We start from the raw sequence: 23,108 nt of genomic DNA, 5'->3' as shown, positions 1-23,108 counted from the left end.
ACATGTTTGCTGATGATGCTAAGATAATAGGAAGGATAAGAAATTTAGATGATTGTCATGCCCTTCAAGAAGACCTGGACAAAATAAGTATATGGAGCACCACTTGGCAAATGGAATTTAATGTTAATAAATGCCATGTTATGGAATGTGGAATAGGATAACATAGACCCCACACAACCTATATATTATGTGAGAAATTTTTAAAGAATTCTGATAAAGAAAGAGATCTAGGGGTGGTTCTAGATAGAAAACTATCACCTGAGGACCACATAAAGAATATTGTGCAAGAAGCCTATGCTATGCTTTCTAACTTCAGAATTGCACTTAAATACATGGATGGCGATATACTGAAGAAATTGTTCATGGCTTTTGTTAGGCCAAAGCTAGAATATGCAGCTGTTGTGTGGTGCCCATATCTTAAGAAGCACATCAACAAACTGGAAAAGGTGCAAAGACATGCTACTAAGTGGCTCCCAGAACTGAAGGGCAAGAGCTACGAGGAGAGGTTAGAAGCATTAAATATGCCAAAACTAGAAGACAGAAGAAAAAGAGGTGATACGATCACTACATACAAAATAATAACAGGAATTGATAAAATCGACAGGGAAGATTTCCTGAGACCTGACACTTCAAGAACAAGAGGTCATATATTTAAATTAGCTAAACACAGATGCCGAAGAAATATAAGAAAATTCACCTTCGCAAATAGAGTGGTAGACGGTTGGAACAAGTTAAGTAAGAAGGTGGCGGAGGCCAAGACCGTCAGTAGTTTCAAAGCGTTATATGACAAAGAGTGCTGGGAAGACGGGACACCATGAGCGTAGCTCTCATCCTGTAACTACACTTAGGTAATTACACTTAGGTAATTACACACAGTGTGTTGTATACACTGCCTGGTGTGTTGAATGTAAAGTATTCAACCCCTTCTTGCAACCTTTTAAATACAACCCACTGGCTTATCTTAAAGTATGGCAGGAGAAATCCCTCAGGAAAGCAAGGACCAGTCAGACAGCTTCTGTTCCGTGTCAGATCAAGATGGCGTCTGTCCTTCTCGCATTACCCCATCCGTGAATACTTTATCCTTCAACATTTCTTCAACTAACCTCTTAATGACTCTATTAACAGTATAACCTGCACAAGTTATGTGATTAACCACTGCACTGTTCTACCCTAAATTATGGCAAACTCCTGGTGAGAAGAAAATAAATGGCTCGCAAAATTTTTTCGGATTTCTAATATTGATAAATACCCTTCTTTAATCACATATATGTCAAATAAAATAATAATTGTCCTTACTCTGGCCGCAATGGGGTCCAGGCAATGGCGTGTGATGTCACGGTTTGGTGGCCACCCGTGGTGTAGACTCCCGGAACCAGTTGCACACTGGTTCTGTTCCGTGCACGTGTTCCACGCACGAGTTGCCACAAATATTTTTTTGTTACTTTTTCAGCACAATTGCAAATACATTTAGGATTGGCAAGAAAAACAGTATATGTATATTGAACACGTTCACAATATGCTGGCAGTAGAACATCCGTACTGATCCAAGACACTGTTACATGTATCACAAATGTGTCCACAAACATTGATAATATTTCCAATATTTCATGTTCATATGTGTACTTTTATAACATTTACACACTGTACACCATCACACACTATATACATTCATTATCAACACACTTAGAACTCTGCAAGTGTGTGATATTTAGGGAAGCAGTCGACAGGGCATAGGGGAACTTTGCACTCAACACACCAGGTACAGATGCATCTTCACTTGCATTCCCTACGTTGTGTGTTCTTGCAGACAACGCAGGCACATTTACCCTTGTTCCGTGATCCTGTGCCTGGCATATAACCAAGCTTGTGTACACCGAGCATCTCGTTACCCCTAAGTCTGTCAGGAACTGCATGTGGCATTGTTGCTGGCACCCCCACGCATTGCAACGGAGCCCTCCTTCCCAAACTTCACAAGAAGTGACACTAGAGCAACACTGAATGTACATATTGGGGGTCTCTTGCCTGATTTCACGAGATACATACTGAAACAGTTCAGCAATGCAACGTCAAAGAGGTGGAAAAAGAATTTCTTTGTCCACTTCACAGAATTTCGCACGCACTCGATGGCACCAACCATCATGTCACATTTATCAACTAGTCGCATGTTTACGTTGTAGTCAAGGACACAATCAGGTTTATATATTGGGAACAGTGTTGCAAAGCGCACTTTGCCACTGTTCAACATGGCACCAGTGTGTATAGTTGTCAACATTTTCACCTCGCATCTGTCCCTACAGCCCACTGATAAGATTTTGTCACACTTTCGCAGCTGGCAATCACCCACTGCAATACCAATGCTAAACACTGGCATTTCTTCCTCCTGTGGGCCTTGACAGTGCCACATATGCCAGTGTTGTGGTCAAGGAAGAATCTGGTCAGCAAGGGGCTGGTATAGTAGTTGTACGTGAACAGGATATGCCCCTTGTCCAACAACAGTTCCATGAGTGTTTTGATGACACTGCCAGAGAACCTGTGTGGATCTTTACCTGGTATGTCAATGTCTGTACCTTAATACAGTATCATGTCCATGAAAATACCATTTTTGCAGTCACATAGCACAAAAAACCAGCGTTGAATATAATGAAACGCCATTTTCTGGGTGAGTCCCGGAGGCTCCCCGGAGCTATCCCAGGCTGATATGCTAATGTCAGACTTTGGCATCAGTCATGTGTATGGAGTTCTTAGGCCTACCGGGGACCACGGCCAGAACCGGGCCCCCTCAGAGAGGCAAGGGGAGCAATGGCCTATAGAAGCCCCCGTGTAGTTGGAAGCATTCTATGTCTGCCATCGACCGGAACAGGCACCCAGAAAGGTAAGCGCCCCAAAACAAACCCCTATTCTGGTTAAAATTGCTACCTAAAACCGAACTAGTGGATAGAACTCCCCAACCGAAAACAAGCAAACTAGTGTGACGTCACACACTGCCGCGCCGCTGTCTGCGCAGCTCCCCCCTCCCCAGGAGGGGGAAGGGGGAGCCCCAGACCCCCCGCGCCAGCTACCCACACCTCAGTTCTTGAGGCTGGATGTCAAAAACGCGAAAAAACGCCGACCGGAGGGAGGGAGGGATGCCGGGGAGCCTCCGGGACTCACCCAGAAAATGGCGTTTCATTACATTCAACGCTGGTTTTCTGGGGGGAGCCCCGTCGGCTCCCCGGAGCTAACTACCCACAGACAGAAAAAGAGGGACTTACCCGGGAGGCGGTCGTCGCTCACCCCTCAACTCGAAGCCGAGACAACTGGCTGCAACCGCCGACCCAAAGCAACACAGGCCCGACGAGGCCCAGGGACATTCACAAGGTAACGAGCAGCCAGGACCCTGTTCGACCGCCAAAATCCCCGCGCCCGAATATCAGACCAAGACATATTCCCAAAGACGGCAGCAAGAGCCGCAAACTTACGAACGTCATGGGCACGGGGATAGACCGCAGGCTGGCTGGACCTAATAACCCTGCGGACGACCTGAGAGACCCGAACCCGCGAACAGGGAAGAAGGGAAACCGGATCAACCCACAGCGCGTCCCCGGACACAGAAGCTGTGGCGCGCAAATAACGGCGAAGCACCGCAACCGGACACAAAACATGATGCACCCCCGGCCTGACCAACCAAGCATCAACCACCCATGGACCCCTCCGGAACGCAGCAGTCTCATTCTTCGCCAGAAAAGAAGGAGACGGCTGCAAACGAACAAAACTATCACCACGACCAAAAGAGCAGAAACCCCTGCGCCGGAGGAGAGCATGAAGCTCCCCTACCCGACCCCCAGAGGCCAAAGCCAACCAGAAAAGTGCCTTGGAAAAACAATCCTGGACCGAAGGGGCCACAACGAAACGAGGAGATGAAAGGAAAGCAAGCACTCTGTCCAAAGACCAGGACGGCTCAGGCGACGCATGAGCAGGCCGGAGGTGAAACAATGCACGAGACAGCTTGCGAAACAGCGCAGACGTAACATCGATACCGAAAGCAAGCTGAAGCGGCTCCGCCAGCGCCGCACGATACGAAGCGACAGTGTTAAGCATAAGATGACGGTCCTGAAACAACCACGAGAGGAAGGACAAGACCACCCGAACAGACAAGGAGCTAACACGACGAAGACGCAAAAAGAAACGGAAGGACCGCCAGGAAACTTCATACTGCCGCCGAGAAGAAGCCCTCAGGTGGGACACCAACAAGGAGGCCACCTGATCACCATAGAGATGATGATAGACTCTAGTCAAAAAAACCATACGCGAAGACTCGAGGAGAAGATCGAACCAGCTACGTGACGTACCGGCCCGATCTGCTGAAAGAGGCGGAGCCGCGGGAAAACCCTCGGGTTCGGACACCGAGCAACCAGCGCCTGAAACCAAGGCTGCGCCGGCCACCAAGGGGCCAGAAGGACAACTCTCCCCCGGTAAGTCTCTAAGCGAGTCAGGACCTGGAGCAACAGCCGAACCGGGGGAAAGAGGTACAGGAACCCCCACCTCGACCAGTCTAGCCGAAAGGCATCGACCCCGACGGCCTCGCAATCGGGGAAGGGCGCCGCATAAACGGGAAGACGCCGCGACCACGCCGACGCGAAGAGGTCCACTTCGGGGCGCCTGAACGTCTGGCAAAGCCAACGGAAGGACTCGTCGTCGACCGTCCACTCCGTGGAGAGGGGAACGAAGCGAGACAGGGCGTCGGCCAAGACGTTGGACACGCCCCGTACGTGAACCGCCAGGAGAGCCAAACCCCGAGAACTCAGCAGACGAGTCACCCGAAGCGACCAACCCCAAAGAGACAAGGACCGCATCGAACCCCCGCGGTTCAGGCAATGAACCACCGGAGAGCCCTGGCACGACCTTTCCGGGAAGACCCACCCCGGGACCCCCGGAAAACCAACAAGTCCGACATCGGACGACAAGCCGCCGACGCAGCCTGAATAAACTGCGCCACGGCCGACTCCCCAAACAGGAGAGGACAAAAAGGTGAAGAACGCCTAAGAGCCAGAGCCCAAGCAGATTCCACGGAGGAACCCAGCACCGCCTGCCGACACGCGAGACGGGAAGCATAGAACAGGGAAACCGCATCCCGCAAAATCGGCGTGAACAGCTTCAACAAGGCAGCCGACGAACGCGCAGCCGAGGACAAGGTGCCGGACCCCGGGACGGACCCAAGCGTCCCCACATCCTCCACGAGCCAATCCGAAGACAGCTCCAGGAGGGAAAAGAACCGCAAGGCCGAACACAAAAGGCCCCAGGCGCGCAAGTCCTCCGCCACGAGCGCCGCCGAAAGGGAGGGAACCTGCACATGGAGCTGAATAACGCCCACATCGCGGGGAAGGGCAGGGGCAAACAAGCACTCATTCAGGTACTCAAGTTCACCCCCCAGGAAAACCTGAAGCACCGTGGAAGCTTCCCGCCACTCCAGCGTGCGGGAACGACAGAAGGAATGCCAGGAATCCAGACCAAACAAGGGGCAGTCTGCTAGCCAGGACGACTCCGGAACCTCGTAACGGAGCCAGAAAGGGAACGAAGTCCCAAACCTGAACGTGGACGGATCCATTTCCGAGGCATAATTCGGGTCACGCAGGAGGTAAGCTGCAAAGGCCGCTCGCACCACACCAGGTTGGATGCGATAAGCCGAAAACCTCCGGAAGGACGGAACCAACGTACCCGGGGGAACACGGAACCGAACCCGGGGAGGGGCCGACACCAAATCCAACTCGTACGCAGAGGGGGGAAAAGAAAACCCCACTCCTTGTAACAATAAGCCCCGCTCAGTGGGAAGAAAAACCCAGGCGGGGTCCAGCGGGGCCCAAGGCCCCCAAGTCAGCCCCTCCCCAGCCTCGAGGTCCGTCACCACAGGACCCGAGGCCGAGTCCTCTCCCCAAGCCCCAACCCCACAAGACAAGGACGGAGCAGCCGGAAAAGCTGGAGGAAGGGGGGCCCACTGGTCAGACCCTGAAGCTTCGGCCGGGAGACAAGACTCGAATGCCTCTGCCGCCCCCCGGAAGGGGCAACCCCCGAAGCTGCCCGAGTCTCGAGATCAAGTAACCCCTGCTCCGACCCCGAAACCCTCAGACGCTTCGGGGCCGGAAGCAGGGGCGGGGGACCAGAACGAACAGAAGGGGAAGGACGAGGAGGTGCGGACTGAACCAGGATCGAAGCGACCCCCACCCCCAAGTCCGGGTCTAGAAAAGCAAAGCGGGGCAGCCCCGGGGCATCCGGGGAAGCAACCAACCGAGCGCGTTGCAACAGACGAAACCTAGACTGCAACGCACGTGCCGCCCGTACCCGAATAGAATCATCAGAGGATTGGGTAAATTGAGTCACAAGCAAGCAGCAACACTCACAGGACTCAGGGTCGAAAGTATCACCGACCCAACAGGCAGCGTGACAGAGGCAAAAACAATGAGGGTCACCCTGAGACAAGGAGACCGAGCAACCCTCAAACTCGCACACAGCGAGTGGGGACTCCGGGGTCACATCCATCGGACCCACGCGCCCCCTAGGGGATTCCCAGGGTCCTGAGCGTTTACTTTAAGAGGACTCGCGCTCAGGTAGTCCCAGGCAGGGTGCTGCAAACCGGCGCCCAAAACTACCAAGCAAACTTCTAAAGCTGAACCCCAGGGACGTGTACACTCACGGGGACCTAGCAGGGGGCGCCACCGAGGAGAACAGTGGAAGGGCAAAAACAAACTGAATAAAAGGACAGAACCCCCCACCAGGCAAAAACAAAAAGAAAAACAAAACCCCGCAAGAGGACAGCGAACCCCAAGGAACAGAGCCGGCCGCGATGTCGGGAAATACAAGCTGAGCAGCACCCTGCGCCCCTACCAGTGCAAACTGCCTCTTACCTGCCGGTAACAAGGGAGAACAGAACACCCAAGAGCCCAACAGGCGGCCGAAAAACCGAAAGGTAAAACGGACCAGCAGAGGCAGACCCCGAGGAGCCTGTGGAAGGTGGCCCCAAGCCCCAAGGGCAGTACTTACAGGGCACCTAGGGAAGGCAGCCCTAGGCGCATGCAGCCCGAGTACTGAAGATAACTCCTGGCTCTCGCACCCACAAAACTAACACCACACGCAAAGCACAGTGCAGTAGCGACACCGGAGCCAGAGCACACGACCATCGCCTATAGCATCAGCCTCAAGAACTGAGGTGTGGGTAGCCGGCGCGGGGGGTCTGGGGCTCCCCCTTCCCCCTCCCGGGGAGGGGGGGAGCTGCGCAGACAGCGGCGCGGCAGTGTGTGACGTCACACTAGTTTGCTTGTTTTCGGTTGGGGAGTTCTATCCACTAGTTCGGTTTTAGGTAGCAATTTTAACCAGAATAGGGGTTTGTTTTGGGGCGCTTACCTTTCTGGGTGCCTGTTCCGGTCGATGGCAGACATAGAATGCTTCCAACTACACGGGGGCTTCTATAGGCCATTGCTCCCCTTGCCTCTCTGAGGGGGCCCGGTTCTGGCCGTGGTCCCCGGTAGGCCTAAGAACTCCATACACATGACTGATGCCAAAGTCTGACATTAGCATATCAGCCTGGGATAGCTCCGGGGAGCCGACGGGGCTCCCCCCAGAAAACTTGATTCCAAACTGGTGCCGCTTTGATGGGATGCACTACTTGAACGCCAGTTGTCCCTTGAAGAGGACTAGCGATTTATCAATCAGCACATTCTGTCCTGGTACAAAATAGTTACGGAACTTTCCACTCTTATCACTAAAAATCTTCCGCATCTTCCACAGTCTATCCTGTTTCTCTTCATTATCATTGTTCTCAAAAACTCAAAGTGCAGGCACCTGAGAATCAGCAGGAACCTATCATTTGACATGTACCTGTTGAATACAGAAGATGGAACAAGGTTGTCTTTGCTCCAATAATCCTGGATCACGTGTTTTCAGAAAGTTTCATCATCATGCTCAACGCTAAAAACATATACATTTCCTCATTTGTCATGTCATTCCATCGTGTTATGCGAGAGGCAGGTAAAATGCCGAAGTCAACGAGGCTGTGAGCATATCTGTTCGTCTCTGCAACGAGATGGTCCATGAATTCCTTATCAAAAATGCCATAAAATAGTCAATTTCAGCCATATCATCACCTGTATTAGGGAATAACGGGGTCACACCAACATCGATACCATCAAATGTTGAAATTTGTGGGACAAAAGTCTCACAATCCTCCCACAAAAGTACACCTGTGGGTTTGGTTTTGGTGCCAACATCACAGCCAACACCACCATGAGCACCAAAAACACGGCTCTGTCATCTTGTGTTAGAGCCGCGTATAGGTATACCAGGAGATGAGAGTGTTCTGCGTAGTGTAGGCCTATCACAAACACCTGATGTCGAGTGAATACTGTTGTCATTGTCCTCTGTCCACATGACATTTTGCCGCTTGCCTCGGTGTGTTGCTGAGGCAGTAAAACCTCATCTAGTAACACCATCGCTGCTCGTACTCAGTTCGTCAACACTGCTTATATTAGAGCCTATGTCACTGAAGCCCGAGAATGATTCATCACATGTACTATCACTAAATAAACTCACATCAGAGGACACACATGGTGGTAGTGACTCTAGTGGTGTTGACCCAGGGGGGTGAGGCAGGCCGGGTGAGGTGCGTGTACTGTACACACTCGCGACCTCCTCCACCTCATTGGCTGGCTGTCCTGCCCTCACTCATGTCAGACCTCTGTGTTAGGACTTTCTCTGGATTGTAGTATAAATCATCATCCAACACTCCATCATCATACAATATGTTGTGTATTTCGTCCTCAGAGAGTCGTTTTCCTGGACCGCGGCTGACAGTGGACCGGGAGCTCGTAGACGATGCGTAAGACATGGTTACTTCCTTGAAACCGAGGCTTCCCATGGCCCTGGGGCATGCTGGGATTTTTTCAAAATGGAGGATGATCACTGGAGCCCTCAGGCATCCATTTCGTGCCCACGTCACCGTGCGCCAGTTTTGAATAGTACGCTATACCTAAGAGATCCCTAAGGTACGTTGCGCACCACCCGTCAAGTGCCTCAAGGCGCATTGTGCAGTGCAGTGGTTAAGTCCACTTTTCCATCACACAGATTTCTTGTAAAGCAAAATATTATTCCTGAACAATCTCCAGCTCAAAGGTACTACTTTGATGGGCAGAGTGATCTGTCACCCGGGGCTGCCCAGTTGCCAGCTGCAGATTTCTTTCAAGAAAACACTCTGCAGTGCCATCACACAACTCCTCTGTATTAACAGCTAATTTATTATGACGACTGTCTTCCTTTATCCCTCTCCACAGGAGATAAGGTTCGTAACACCAGCCATCCTGCCTACCAGCATGTCAGCCTGCCTGCCATCCTGCCGGTCTGCCTGCCATCCTGCCTGCCATCCTGCCTGCCATCCTGCCATCCTGCCTGCCATCCTGCCATCCTGCCTGCCATCCTGCCAGTCTGCCTGCCATCCTGCCAGTCTGCAAGCCATCCTACCAGTCTGCCTGCCATCTTGCTGGTCTGCCTGCCATTCTGTCAGCCTGCATGCCATTCTGTCAGCCTACCTGCCATCCTATCAGCCTGCCTGCCCACCATCCTGTTGGCCTGCCTGCCATCCTGCTAGCCAGCCTGCCTGCTATCCTGGCAGCCTGCCATCCTGTCTGCCATTCTGCCAGCCAGCCTGCCATTCTGCCAGCCAGCCTGCCATTCTGCCAGCCAGCCTGCCATTCAACCAGCCTGTCTGCCCTCCTGCCTGCCATTCTGCCTGTCATTGTGTCATCCTGCTTGCCGTGATGCCAGCTTGCCTGCCGTCCTGCCAGCCAGCTTGCCTGCCATCCTATCTACCATTCTGCCAGCCAGCTCGCTTTCCTGTCTGCCTGCCTTCCATCTTGCTGGCCTGCCTGCCATCCTGCTGGTCTACCTGCCATTCTGCCTGCCTTCCTGCCTATCATCCTGCCAGCCTGCCTGCAATCCTGATTGTTTGCAATCCTGCTTGCCATCCTATCTGCTCATCTGTCTTCCGTCCAGCTATCCTACTTTGCAGCCTTCCTCCAATCCTGCCTGCCATCCTGCTAATCAGCTGTCTTGCTAGCTTGTCTGCCATCCTGTCAGCCTGTCTGCCATCCTGCAAGCATACAGCCTACCAGCATGCCTGCCATTCTGCCAATCAACCAGCCTGCCTGCTTTCCTGTTATCCTGTCTGCCATCCTGCAACCATCCAGGCTGCCTGCCATCCTGCAATTTAGCCAGCCTGCCTGCCATCCTGTAATTTAGCCAGCCTGCCTGCCATCCTGCAATTTAGCCCGCCTGCCTGCCATCCTGCAATTTAGCCAGCCTGCCTGCCATCCTGCAATTTAGCCAGCCTGCCTTTCATCCTGCAATTTAGCCAGCCTGGCTACCTTCCTGTTATCCTGTCTGTCATCTGACTCGCCAATCATCCTGTCTTCCAGCATGCCTGCAATCCTGCAAGTATACCAGCCTGCCTGCCATTCTGCTTGCTGTCTTGCCTGCTTGCCTCTTTGTCTGCCTGCCTGGCTGATCATCTTGGCTTTTTGCTTCTACACAATCCTGTAAGCCTGAATATAGGCTTCCCGCTTGCCTATAGTCCTGAATGCCTTCCTACCTTTCTTGCTGCCAATCTACTTGACAGCCTGTCTGCATTTCTCCCTCACCACCTTCCTGCCTGCCTGCAGGTTTTCCACCTACCTTCCTGCTTGCCTGCCTTTCTGCCTACATCCTTTACTGACAGCTTGCCTTCATGCTTTCCAGCCAAACTACCTTACTGCCTGCCTGCCTAACTGACCTGGTACCTGTGAGCACCAACAAATCTCTGTCAGCCTGCCTGCCAGCCTGCTGCTAATCTGTCATCCTACCTTCCAGCTTGCCTGCCATTCTACCTGACAGCATGCAAATATATTATTATATAATTAATATATATATATATATATATATATATATATATATATATATATATATATATATATATATATATATATATATATATATATTTACTTGAAAGTTCCAAATGCCCTTGCTGAGCACTAGAACCTCCACCCACATGATGCCCCACTGAGTGCTGTACCACTGTACCACCACCCTACAACAGCATGAGAGTGTCTTTATGAACTCAATCAACCCCCATACCCGAGTGCACTCGAGTTATGTGGTGAACTATTTCATTTAGTCCAGGTTTAAGCCACAGAACATGAAATATCAAATGATAAAGTGAGGCCTGTGTACTATTCAGGTTTATCATTTGATAGTTCATGTTCTGTGGCTTAAACTTGGACTGATCAATGAAAATTGCTAATATGCAGAGATATAATTATTACATTAAATGAAATAAATTTTACCTCAGCTACAGTAGATACTTTAAGGCTTATGCGTATGCTTCCTCGTTTCTTATTTGGCTTAAGACTTTCTTTGGTAGATACTTGATTAATCTCATCTTCCCTGCTCTTGACCAAGTTAAACCAGCCTTCTAGACTTTGATCTTTCAATTCCTGAAATAGATATACAGTACACAAGTAACAAATATGACTCACATAGTCTAAATTTTTATTTTGTATATACAAAACATATATTTTAAATTTTGTACTTGACAACATGCAATTACAGTATATTCATTAACTTAGGCAGACAATTTTTTTTTTTAGTTTAAAACATAAAAATGGTTAATGGAATTTTCAAGTGAGTGGGTGAAGAGTTTCTGCAATTAATGGGGCCTGTAAAAAAACAGCGCTGAATGTAATGAAACGCCATTTCCAGGGCGAGCCCCAGAGACTCCCTGAAGCTATTCAAACTGATATAGTAATAAATTAGTTTGGATTCATCTGTCACAGGAGTCCTTTGCCTACTGGGGACCACGAACTAGAACCTGGCCCCCTTCAGAAAGACACAGGGAGCAATGGCCTAGGAGCACCTTATATTTAATGTAGTTGATATACTTGTACACTACTTAAAAAAATTTTGATCAGTATCCACTCAATTTAACAGCCTATATGGGGCTGAGCCCTAGTCGTTATTTACGGAGCTCCGTTATTTCCGAAGTTAAGTCGGGTCGGGTAATTTTTCAAGTAACATTCAGGTAGGATATACAGTGCTACCTCGCATAACGATTGCCCCAAAAGACGAATATTTTGGGTAACGAACGGCCTGATCGGCGTCAAATCGTCCCGTATGACGAACGCTGGTTTGTGTAACGTCAACACCACATGGTGGGGTCGCGCTGCTTCTTGCACATTCTTAGATGCCTCCGACGATGCACATAAATTATGTTGTTCTTGTTTAAAGATGCTAATGATGCTGGGATATAAAAGGGTGACTACTGAGATGTTGCAAAGCATTGACGTTTTTGTAGGAAAAATGAAATGAAATGTCTGATATACAACAAATGTCAAAAAAGTTCGTTCGGTGTTCGGCAGGTAGGCTGCTCCATTATAACAATCTTTGTTTCAAATGTGTTCCATTTGTTTTTTATTTGTCATTTGCGTCTCAATAATGGAGAAGCCTACCTTACATACACTGAATAAACCATTATGACATTTTCCTTTCTTCAAATGTGTTCAATATTTATTTTTCATTTGTCTTATAGCAAAAGGTTCGTTCGGTGGTCGGCAGGTAGGCTGCTCCATGTTTCTTACATACAAAAAACGAAAATAATAAAAAAAAAAGGAAGAATTTTGAAAACCAGTACAAATGTCAAAAAGGTTCGTTCCGCGGTCTACAGGTCGGCTGCTCCATGTTTCTTTAAAAAAAAAAAAAATAAACGAAAAATAAAAGAACTGTTGAAACAATTTGAAAAATGGACAAATGTCATAAAGGTTCGTTCAGTGTTTGTCGGGTAGGCTGCTCCATTATTGAGACGTAAGTGACAAATACAAAACAAATGGAACACATTTGAAACAAAGATTGTCATACTGGAGCAGCCTACCCAACAAACACTGAACGAACCTTTTGCTATAACGAATATGAAAGGCAAGGGCTGCTGGCTGGGTTAGTAGTGCGTGAGCAACCATTTGTGGCACACGCGCCTCTGGCTCTCAAACACCTGTCCCACACGGTGTTGAAAGACTGTGCTCAGTCAGTGCAATTCAGACCCTATTGTTTGAAGAACATAAGGGTCATAACATTGGTGAAGCTAGGCGTAATAAGGGCTTAACACAACGGTCGGATGCCAGTGATACAGCACCTATGAGGATGATACAGCGAGCGTATCCAGGTGTAGCTCTGAGCCCCACCCTTGCCATCTGAAATGTATATAGATGATACATAGATGAATCATTTTCTGCGTTCAGTGATGATGCATCTGATACAAGTAGCATAGATTAACAGTGTTAGCGGCTTCCATGGTGGTGATATTCATTGATATTTTCAAGAATACCTGAATCTTTTCCTGACTGATGGACACTCTTTGAGGCTAGCTGAATCTCTTCCTGACTGATGGACACTCTTTGAGGCTAGCTGAATCTCTTCCTGTGTGGGACCTTACAAAGAGATTTTTTCAAGACTACCTTACAAATTGAGCTTTTCCTATAATCGTTTCAATACTACTTTATGCTTTACAAGCTTGGCTACATACCACCTACAAGTACTAAAGCCAAGGGTGCATGCGAGTGCGTTATTTGCAAGCACACAGAACGATGAAACGGGAAACAAAAATCTATCTGTAGCTGGTGCAAGAAGAGCAAAGTCGCGCTGTGTACCATGGACTACTTCGTTGACTATTATGCACCTCCAAAGTACTGAGTGTGTAATACAGTGTGTTACTGTGTAAATAGTATATGAAACTGTACATATTGTAATATTAGTGAATTTTTACCACGTAATATTGTGACAATAAACATTTATTGTGGACACATTACTGACACATGTATCACAGTTTCATGGAAAAATATGAACATTCTACTGTATACATATTGTAAAGGTCACAAATATGCATCATATACGATAAAAGAAACAAATAAAACCGCATTGGAAATGCATAGAAAAAATATTTGAAAATATATTTGTGGCAACACGCGGTGCTTGAGTGGCCTGCGCGACCGTGTCTGGGAGCTTCACACACGGGCGACCAGGCCCTGATGACGTCAAAGCGCACCTTGTCCACGCCCTCACAGCCAAAGTAAGTGGAATTTGGTAATTATTTTTACATAGACATGTTCAGGGACGGTAATTTATCATTTTACAAAGAAAAATTATATTTTGGGGAACATTTGATGTCATGCACACTAGGGAAATTTCACAATAAACACAGTGCATCACACTGGTTACATGGGGGACACTCGTTTTGTATGACGTCCGTTTCACATGACGAACATGGAACGGATTAAATTCGTTATGCGAGGTACCACTGTATTTTATACTGTATAACTAAAATTAAATAAAGTTCATTGTGTAATTGCATTCCAATTTAGTGCACGGCCGACGATTAAGCCAGTTACTGGCTGCTGCATGGATGATGTGTGAACACGCTCTGATCAAGTCCAGATGGGTGGGAAAAAATTGATTCATTCCTTTGTATTGAAAAATATTTCATGTATCAATCAGTGAGTTAATATTGTCTTAATAAAATTTTAGAGATGTGTTTTGATTTACCCTGAACAGTGCAGGTAATGTATTTTTAATGTTACGACACAGGCTGTGGTGGCCATGCCATAACAATGGCGATCGAGCCTTGTCACTGAGAGCTAGCCAAGACGAAATATTTTGAGCTCACCTTTTCTCTGCTGACGATAGAATATACATTTGCAGAGACTAATATGTAGCTTTTGTTAAAAAAAACAATTAATATCTTGTAATACTATAATAAAATTGGTAAATTGACTTACTTTTAATGTTACAACACAGGCTGTGGCGGCCATGCCATAACAATGGCGATCGAGCCTTGTCACTGAGAGCTAGCCAAGACGAAATATTTTGAGCTCACCTTTTCTCTGCTGACGATAGAATATACATTTGCAGAGACTAATATGTAGCTTTTGTTGAAAAAAAACAATTAATATCTTGTAATACTATAATAAAATTGGTAAATTGACTTACTTTTAATGAAGCTGAAGATTACGAAGCTGTGATGATTACGTCATCCTCTGCAGCGCTTGTTTTATATTGTTTATATTGTATACAGGGTACATACTGTATGTACAGTACACTTATTTTCAGGCACTCACTTCACACAACAGCTAGCCTTACTACTAATTCACATGAGTTCTAATTCTACTTCACTATTGACAATTATGTTGAATGTTAAACTCTGCTGCTGCTCGTGCATGAGAATATCCTTTATCAAGTTTCTTAATTAACTCCAGCTCTGTGCAACCGTCAGGCGCTTCCTTTGGGTAACTTTTGGCATTTTGTAAATTAAAAAGATCACAATTACAGTACAGTAATATCCTTCACAATTGAAGCTAGCCGCGCGAGTTCACGGTAAACAATGGGAACACATGGCCCAGCGGAGTACATACTAGGTCCGTGGGAAAAAAAATACATAGTGCCTATACATACTATAAAAGGTATTTAATAAGAAAACAAAGACTTTTGCTTAATAAAAACTGTTTCAAAATATTTTATTAATAATAATTTACAATTTTCTTCATTAAAGTGAATCATTTTAAAAGAAAATTAAGATGTAATATATGACTCTGGACGATCCAGGTCGGTGGCGGCCTGGTCGCCATGTGAGGGGACGCTGATGCCACAACAAACCCAATACAGACTGTCGGTAATATCGACCGCAGACCGGTATAGCAGGCTCCAGATACTGGGCTCCCAAACCGGTCGTTAATACCGGCAGATCGGTATAAAAGAGGCCGTTAAATTGAGTGGATACTGTATTTGTTTTTTATAATAGAAAAGAAGTTTATAAAAAGTTTTCTGATGCACAAAAAATTCAATGCTGTTTCTGTAGGGAGCCCCTACGGCTCCTTGGATCTTATCAGGCTAATGTATGTTATATTAGACCGGGACATTTAGCTAAGGAGTTCAGACCTACCAGAGACCAGTGCCAGAATCTGGCCCCTTCAGAGAGGTTTCAGGGAGCAACGGCCCTGGAAAACCCCCTTGTGGTTGGGGTTTTCCTTATCTGCCATCGACCGGGGTTAGGCACCCAGAAAGGTAGGCATAACAAAAAAAAATCCACATGGTAAAAAACTAAAACACAAAACCGAACAGAGAGGTAGAAATTCCCTACAATCCCTAGGAAACAAGAAAACATCACACTTTACTGCTGCGCCAATCGTCCGCGCAGCCCTCCCAGACCTCACCACACCAGCTGCCTAGCATCAATTCGTAAGGTAATGTCAACCGGGACAGATGCTTCTCTGGCATCAGTTTCCTAGGCAGTGTTTGCCTTTCGTGGCGTTCACTGCCGTGTGTTGTGTTGAGTGGTGGCCAGGTGTTCCTCATCAGTACCGGCGCTGCATGCACTTAGGGGCTTCCTTCCCTAAGTGCCCTGTGAGTACTGCCCCTGCGTGACAGGGTTATCTTCCCTGGGGCGTTCGGGAACCATTCCCGTAGAGGTTCTTGCTGCTCAGCATTTGCCTCGCTCTTGGGGGGCAGCTGGGGCTTGGGGCCCTTGTTTGGCCCTGGGCAGGGACTGGTATTGTGCTGGTTAGGGTGTCAAGGTGTTGCGCGACCTGCCCCCTAAGCGGTGACCGGTTTCTGTTGCCTCTGGGAACGGTGAACTTTCGTGGGGGGTTTCTTTTTGTTTTCATTTGCCTTGTGGTGGTCTACCTAATGTGGCTATAGTTCCACTGGTAGTGTTTGGAGGCCATCTGCTAGGCCCCTGTGATTGTACACATCGTAGGAGTTTTCAGTGTTGTCCTCAACCCTTTGTTAGTTTTGGGTGTTTAACCGGTTAGCAACACTTTGCCCGGGCTTCCCATAGTTGTTACCCTACGGGCCCTGGAAAACCTTGTCGGGGCTCGGTGGACCACTACATGTGTCTTCCGGGTTCTAACCCGTCTTGTGCGGGTTTGTTGGTTGCTGTGCCCTTGCATCTGTGTGACAGTCGCCACTTTTACCTCCGTCATGTTGCCTGTTGGGTCACTGACACCTTGACCTGGAGTCTTGCGAGTTGTGTTCTCTGCTTGTTTTCCAGTACTCTCCTGATGTTATTACTGTTCAGAGTACAGGCGGCATCCGCATTGCAAGCTTGGTTTAGGTTGCTGTAACGTGCTAGATTGGTTTCCTACTCGGATGCCCCAGGGCCGCACTGTTTTGGTTAGGTGCTATTCGCCGTTTTCCCTCCTTGTTCCCGGCTCTTGACCGTCTGCGGGTTTCAGGGTTGGGACCGGGTTTACTTGGGGCCAAGACTCAGGCGGTTTCGGGGGCTGCCCTCGTTCGGGTTGGGGACGGAGGTTTTTGAGCCTGTTCCTCCTGCCAAGGCTTCTGGGTCTTACCAGTGGCCCTTTCTTGCTGCCTGTCCCCTGGACTCTTCCTTTTCTTTAAGAGCAGAGGGCGTGGAGGACGGCTCTGCCCCAGGGCCTCTGTTGCGGGTTCCCGGGGCTGTGGGGAATGCCTGCTAGCAATTCTGGGGTTGTTTGCCCCTGCCTGGATTTTTTGCTTCTGGGCTGAGTTTTTTTGACCATCTAGTCTGCTTGCTTCCCACTTTTGCTGGCGTGTTTTTGTATCCATTGCGTTGGTCACGACCCCCTGTTTCTCTTGGCCATTTTCTTCTGTCAGTTTCCCTGCGTAGCCATCCGTGCGGCGTTGCGGTTTGTTTACATGCGCCTGGGTGTGCAAGCTACCATCTTGGGTGAGTTTTTCACCTCTTTCAGGGGTTTCTTTGCTTTTCTGATGTTTCTGCCCATCTTCTGTTCCTCTAGGAATGCTTGGATATTGATTTTTACACCGGTTTTTCCGTTTTCTGTCTGTTTTGTGTCTGGGCACTAGGATTTGGGCTCAGTGTCCCGGACTGTTTACGCTTGCTCCGACACCTTGTCCCTTGGCTTTCGGTCTGTTTTGGCCATTTCCCTGGGGGTTCTGTCTGGGGGCTGTGCTTTGCCTTTCTGTGGTGTATTTCCACCGGCAAATGTGGTGGTTTGGGCTCCCCCGGGTTCGATTCCGGGTTCCTTTGGGTTCTTTGGTTTCGTTCTGGAGGTTTCTTCCTCTTAGGCCCCTTTTGTGGGTTCTGGGGGCTTTGTTTTCAAGTGTGTGACCCGGTTCTGCCTTCTGGGGTTCAGTGGTCTTCCTGGCTTGCAGGCTGATCTTTTTGGGTCTTGGCACATGTTGTGGTCATGCCGGGGCCCTTGGGTTTTGTTATCGAGGTGGGCCTTTTGATGTAGTTTTGTGCTTTCTTGGTGCCTTCTTCGCCTGACCGGCCTGGTGCTCTCTGCCCACTAGTCGGCTGCTTGTACTTTTCTTTTCTTTATTTAATTTTCTTTTCTTTTCATGTGTATGTCTGTGTGTGTGTACACATATATACGAGTACATGTGTACACTTATGTGTGTGCATGTGTGTAATTACCTAAGTGTAGTTACAGGATCAGAGCTATGCTCGTGGTGTCCTGTCTCTCCAGCACTCTGTCATAAAATGCTTTGATATTACTGACGGTTTTGGCCTCCACCACCTTCTCACTTAACTTGTTCCAACCGTCTACCACTATTTACAAAAGTGAATTTTCGTACATTTCTCCGGCAACTTTGTTTCATTAGTTTAAATCTATGACCTCTTGTTCTTGAAGTTCCAGGTCTCAGGAATTCTTCCCTATCAATTTTATCGATTCCTGTTACTATTTTGAACGTAGTGATCATATCGCCTCTTTTTCTTCTATCTTCTAGTTTTTGCATATTTAACCTTTAAATTGCGCATCACATCATATGATGCTTTGACCGACTTGCAGTAAATTGCGCATCGCATCATGTGATGCTTTGGAGTACTACGCAAGATTTAAACGGCCCGCGGATACACAGGGTTCACCACACCTTCATCAGGGATCTTGTAAACAGACGCCATTTAAAAAAAATCGTGGGCCAAATTCCCGGGTGTTAGGGACCTCAGTATTGAGTGAGCTACCAAGCCTGACGCACACAGCATGAGCTCACAGCACTGCTCTTCAGCTTGTGACCACAGCATCGCCTAAAAATGCCATAATATACTTGTTCATGCTATTATGTAGCTTTGACATTACAGAAGACCCTGACTGTGATAAAACTGACCAGGGTTCTGATAATAGCAGGATTGTGGTAATATTTAGTGCTGTCCGCCATGAAGGGAGGAGTAATGCTGTGGGAGGGAGGATGGTGGCGATGTCTTCTGACTGTGTGTGGCCATCTTTTATTGACTGCACTCACCATACCAGCTTAGTGGTTCGCTATGGTGAACACAAATGTAGATACTTACATATAACGTGTGTATAGAGGGTATAAACAGCAAGAGGAGTAGGTTGGAAGCCGCCATTTTGGTGAGGGCGGTGGCGTCGTCTGCTCGACGACGCCACCGTTGTTATCATGTTGTTTACTGGTTACCACGATGGTTTTTGGGCACCATACCAGTTTACTTATACAAGTATGGTGAATAAAACAGGTAGATATTTATATATAATGTGTGTATATAGCGTAATAACACCACAAACAGTATTGTTGGAGGAGAAATATTAGTGCATCTGGCCTTGAGGGCGGCAGCCAGCTGACTGTGTGAGGTCCTACGTCTTTGTGCCTTTACTCGCCATACAAGCTTAGATGTACAGTTATGGTGAACAAAACATATAAATACTTATATATAACGTCTGTATATAAAAGCAAAAACAGTATGGTGGGTGGAGAATGGTGGCAAGTCAGGCGAGCTGAGGGAGGGAGGGAGTGGCAGCCAGTAGTGGGCTGCCACTGGCTGCCATTGGCTGCCACTGCCACTCAGCATACCAACTTAGTGGTTTGTTATGGTGAACACAAATGTAGATACTTTTATATAGAGTCTGTATATAGTGAATGAAAGCAAAAAAATGTTGTGGGAGGAGAATGTGGGCGAGTCAGGTGACTTGAGGGAGGGAGTGAGTTTTTGGCTGGTACACGGCGGTTATTCCTCGTTTCTTTTTGACTCATAATAGCAACTTTGTGGTTCATTATGGTGAACAAAACATGCAGATACTTATATATAACCTGTGTATATAGTGTAATAACCAACAAAGTATTTATTCACTGTTTGATGAACATAATTGAATCAACAATATGCACACCATATTTTTGAGTACAGCGATGATTCATTTTATTATATAAATACATCACACTACACACTATTGAATAATATTACAGCAAAAAAAAACTACGACAAATCAATCAGAGACATTGAAATAATTAGGTAATTATCTCTTTGTGGCAACTCTGGCCTGACAGCTCGCAAGCAACAGACCGCCTGGGACGCACGCTGAGTCAGCGCCTGTTTTTTGTCAAAATTCCCTGCCCTATAGCAGGCAATATATGCCACTTATGATTTTTTTATTATTTTTCCCGTGATCAGTGAACACAAATTAACAGGCTAGGAAGAAAAAAGAATTATTGTTGTTGTTGTATGCGCCTGTGGGTGTCAAATGGTATATAGCCATGTGCCATTTAAGGGTTAATGCCTCTAACCTCTCCTCATAGCTCTTGTCCTTCAGTTCTGGGAGCCACTTAGTGGCATGTCGTTGCACCTTTTCCAGTTTGTTGATGTGCTTCTTAAGATATGGACACCATACAACCGCTGCATATTCCAGTTTTGGTCTAATAAAAGTCGTGAACAATTTCTTTAGTATTTCTCCATCCATGTATTTAAAAGCAATTCTGAGGTTAGAAAGTGTAGCATAGGCTCCTCACACAATGTTCTTAATGTGGTCCTCAGGTGACAGTTTTCTATCTAGAATCACCCCTAGATCCCTTTCTTTGTCAGAATTCTTTAAAGATTTCTCACATAATTTATAGGTTGTGTGGGGTCTATGTTCTCCAATTCCACATTCCATAATATGGCAATTATTCACATTAAATTCCATTTGCCAAAAGTTGCTCCATATACTTATTTCGTCCAGGTCTTCTTGAAGGGCATGACAATCATCTAGGTTTCTTATCTTCCCTATTATCTTAGCATCATCAGCAAACATGTTCATGTAATTCTGTATTCCCACTGGTAGATCGTTTATGTAGACAATGAACATTACTGGATGGCGATATACAAAAGAAATTGTTCACGACTTTTGTTTGGCCAAAGCCAGAATATGCAGTGGTTTTGTGGTGTCCATATCTTAAGAAGCATATCAACAAACTGGAAAAGGTGCAAAGACTAAGTGGCTCCCAGAACTGAAGGGCAAGAGCTATGAGGAGAGGTCAGAGGCATTAACCCCTTAACTGCGTTGCCTCCAAATGTGACACCCCCGCAGTGCGCAGGAAATAAATTCTCTGGAAAAAATTCTTTTTTCTTTTTAAAGTGTCAAAAACCCTTCCCTCAGTTTGGGTATGTAAAAAAAAAAGTCGAAATAGTACTTACTTTGGCTGCTATGGGGTCCGGAAGTTGGGGCGTGACGTCATCATTCCCCGTGCGCCCGTGCCGTAAGCTCTCGGGGGCGGTGGGGCGCTCGGGGCGGGGCGCGCGAGTTGCCGCAAATATATTTTCTTTCATTTTTTGCGCACCTTTCCAAATACATTTTCATTGTTTTTATGTACCAATCCAATGTATAATGAACACGTACACTATAATATCGCAGTACAACATCCGTACTGTCCGCAGACACTGTGTTACGTGCATGAAACTTGTGTACACATATGCAGCACATATTTACTATGTATCATGCTAATTTGTGTATATATACAATCTATTTACACACTATACACTGTCACACACTATATACATTCACCATCAACACATTCAGAACACCGCGTAGCAGCTGCTTCGTATGGCCCAATAGCAGCTGCCTCGTATGGGCCAATATCAGCTGCCTCGTATGTTATCTTGAGGTTATCTTGAGATGATTTCGGGGCTTTTTAGTGTCCCCGCGGCCCGGTCCTTGACCAGACCTCCACCCCCAGGAAGCAGCCCGTGACAGCTGACTAACACCCAGGTACCTATTTTACTGCTAGGTAACAGGGGCATAGGGTGAAAGAAACTCTGCCCAATGTTTCTCACCGGCGCCTGGGATCGAACCCGGGACCACAGGATCACAGGTCCAGCCTGCTGTCCGCTCGGCCGACCGGCTCCCTTAGTATGGGTCAATATCAATACCGGCTCCCTTATGGTATGGGCCAATATCAGCTGCCCCGTATGGGCCAATAGCAGCTGCCCCGTATGGGCCAATAGCAGCTGCCCCGTATGGGCCAATAGCAGCTGCCCCGTATGGGCCAATAGCAGCTGCCCCTTATGGGCCAATAGCAGCTGCCCCGTATGGGCCAATAGCAGCTGCCCCGTATGGGCCAATAGCAGCTGCCCCGTATGGGCCAATAGCAGCTGCCCCGTATGGGCCAATAGCAGCTGCCCCGTATGGGCCAATAGCAGCTGCCCCGTATGGGCCAATAGCAGCTGCCCCGTATGGGCCAATAGCAGCTGCCCCGTATGGGCCAATAGCAGCTGCCCCGTATGGGCCAATAGCAGCTGCCCCGTATGGGCCAATAGCAGCTGCCTCGTATGGGCCAATAGCAGCTGCCTCGTATGGGCCAATAGCAGCTGCCTCGTATGGGCCAATAGCAGCTGCCTCGTATGGGCCAATAGGAGCATTTGGTCAAGAACACATTCAGAACACCTCGAGTGAGAGCAGCCACACCCAGCCAGTCTTCTTCACTCCAACATCTTACTCGCCAACATTGCTCCTCCCACCATATTGTTATAGTTCTTATTGCACATGTTCTATATACCTATCTACATGTTTTATTTACCAGAACTATGCAAGTAAGCCAGTATTGTGTCCAAACAGTACAGTGGCCATCATACACTGCATGAAAAATCACACAGCAGACGACGCTACGATTACGATCTACGATCACCTCCCTCACCAAAATAGCTCCTCTCAACATTCTCCTGTTGCTGTTCTTACACTATATACACACACTATATATACCAATGTACATATGTGTTGCCCATAGCGAACCACTAAGCTAGTATGGAGAGCAAAACAAGAGTGGCAGCCACACACACACAATGAGGCTACCTCAATTCTCGCCCTCCC

At 47.6% G+C, this 23,108-nt stretch overlaps 1 protein-coding gene across 1 annotated transcript in view; it reads right to left on the bottom strand.

Annotated features, from left to right (window-relative positions):
• LOC123769137 (protein unc-13 homolog 4B) overlaps nucleotides 1-23,108 on the bottom strand; it is a 441,599-nt gene that overhangs the window by 345,213 nt on the left and 73,278 nt on the right. The window contains exon 3 of the mRNA XM_069309818.1: nucleotides 11,340-11,489. Within this exon, the coding sequence (XP_069165919.1) occupies nucleotides 11,340-11,489 (150 nt within the window). The remainder of the gene's footprint in view (nucleotides 1-11,339; nucleotides 11,490-23,108) is intronic.

The sequence above is a fragment of the Procambarus clarkii genome, chromosome 66, assembly GCF_040958095.1.
Source record: "Procambarus clarkii isolate CNS0578487 chromosome 66, FALCON_Pclarkii_2.0, whole genome shotgun sequence".
NCBI lineage: Eukaryota > Metazoa > Arthropoda > Malacostraca > Decapoda > Cambaridae > Procambarus > Procambarus clarkii.
Note: the sequence above shows the minus strand (reverse complement) of the source record. Positions and strands in the feature narration are given on the sequence as shown.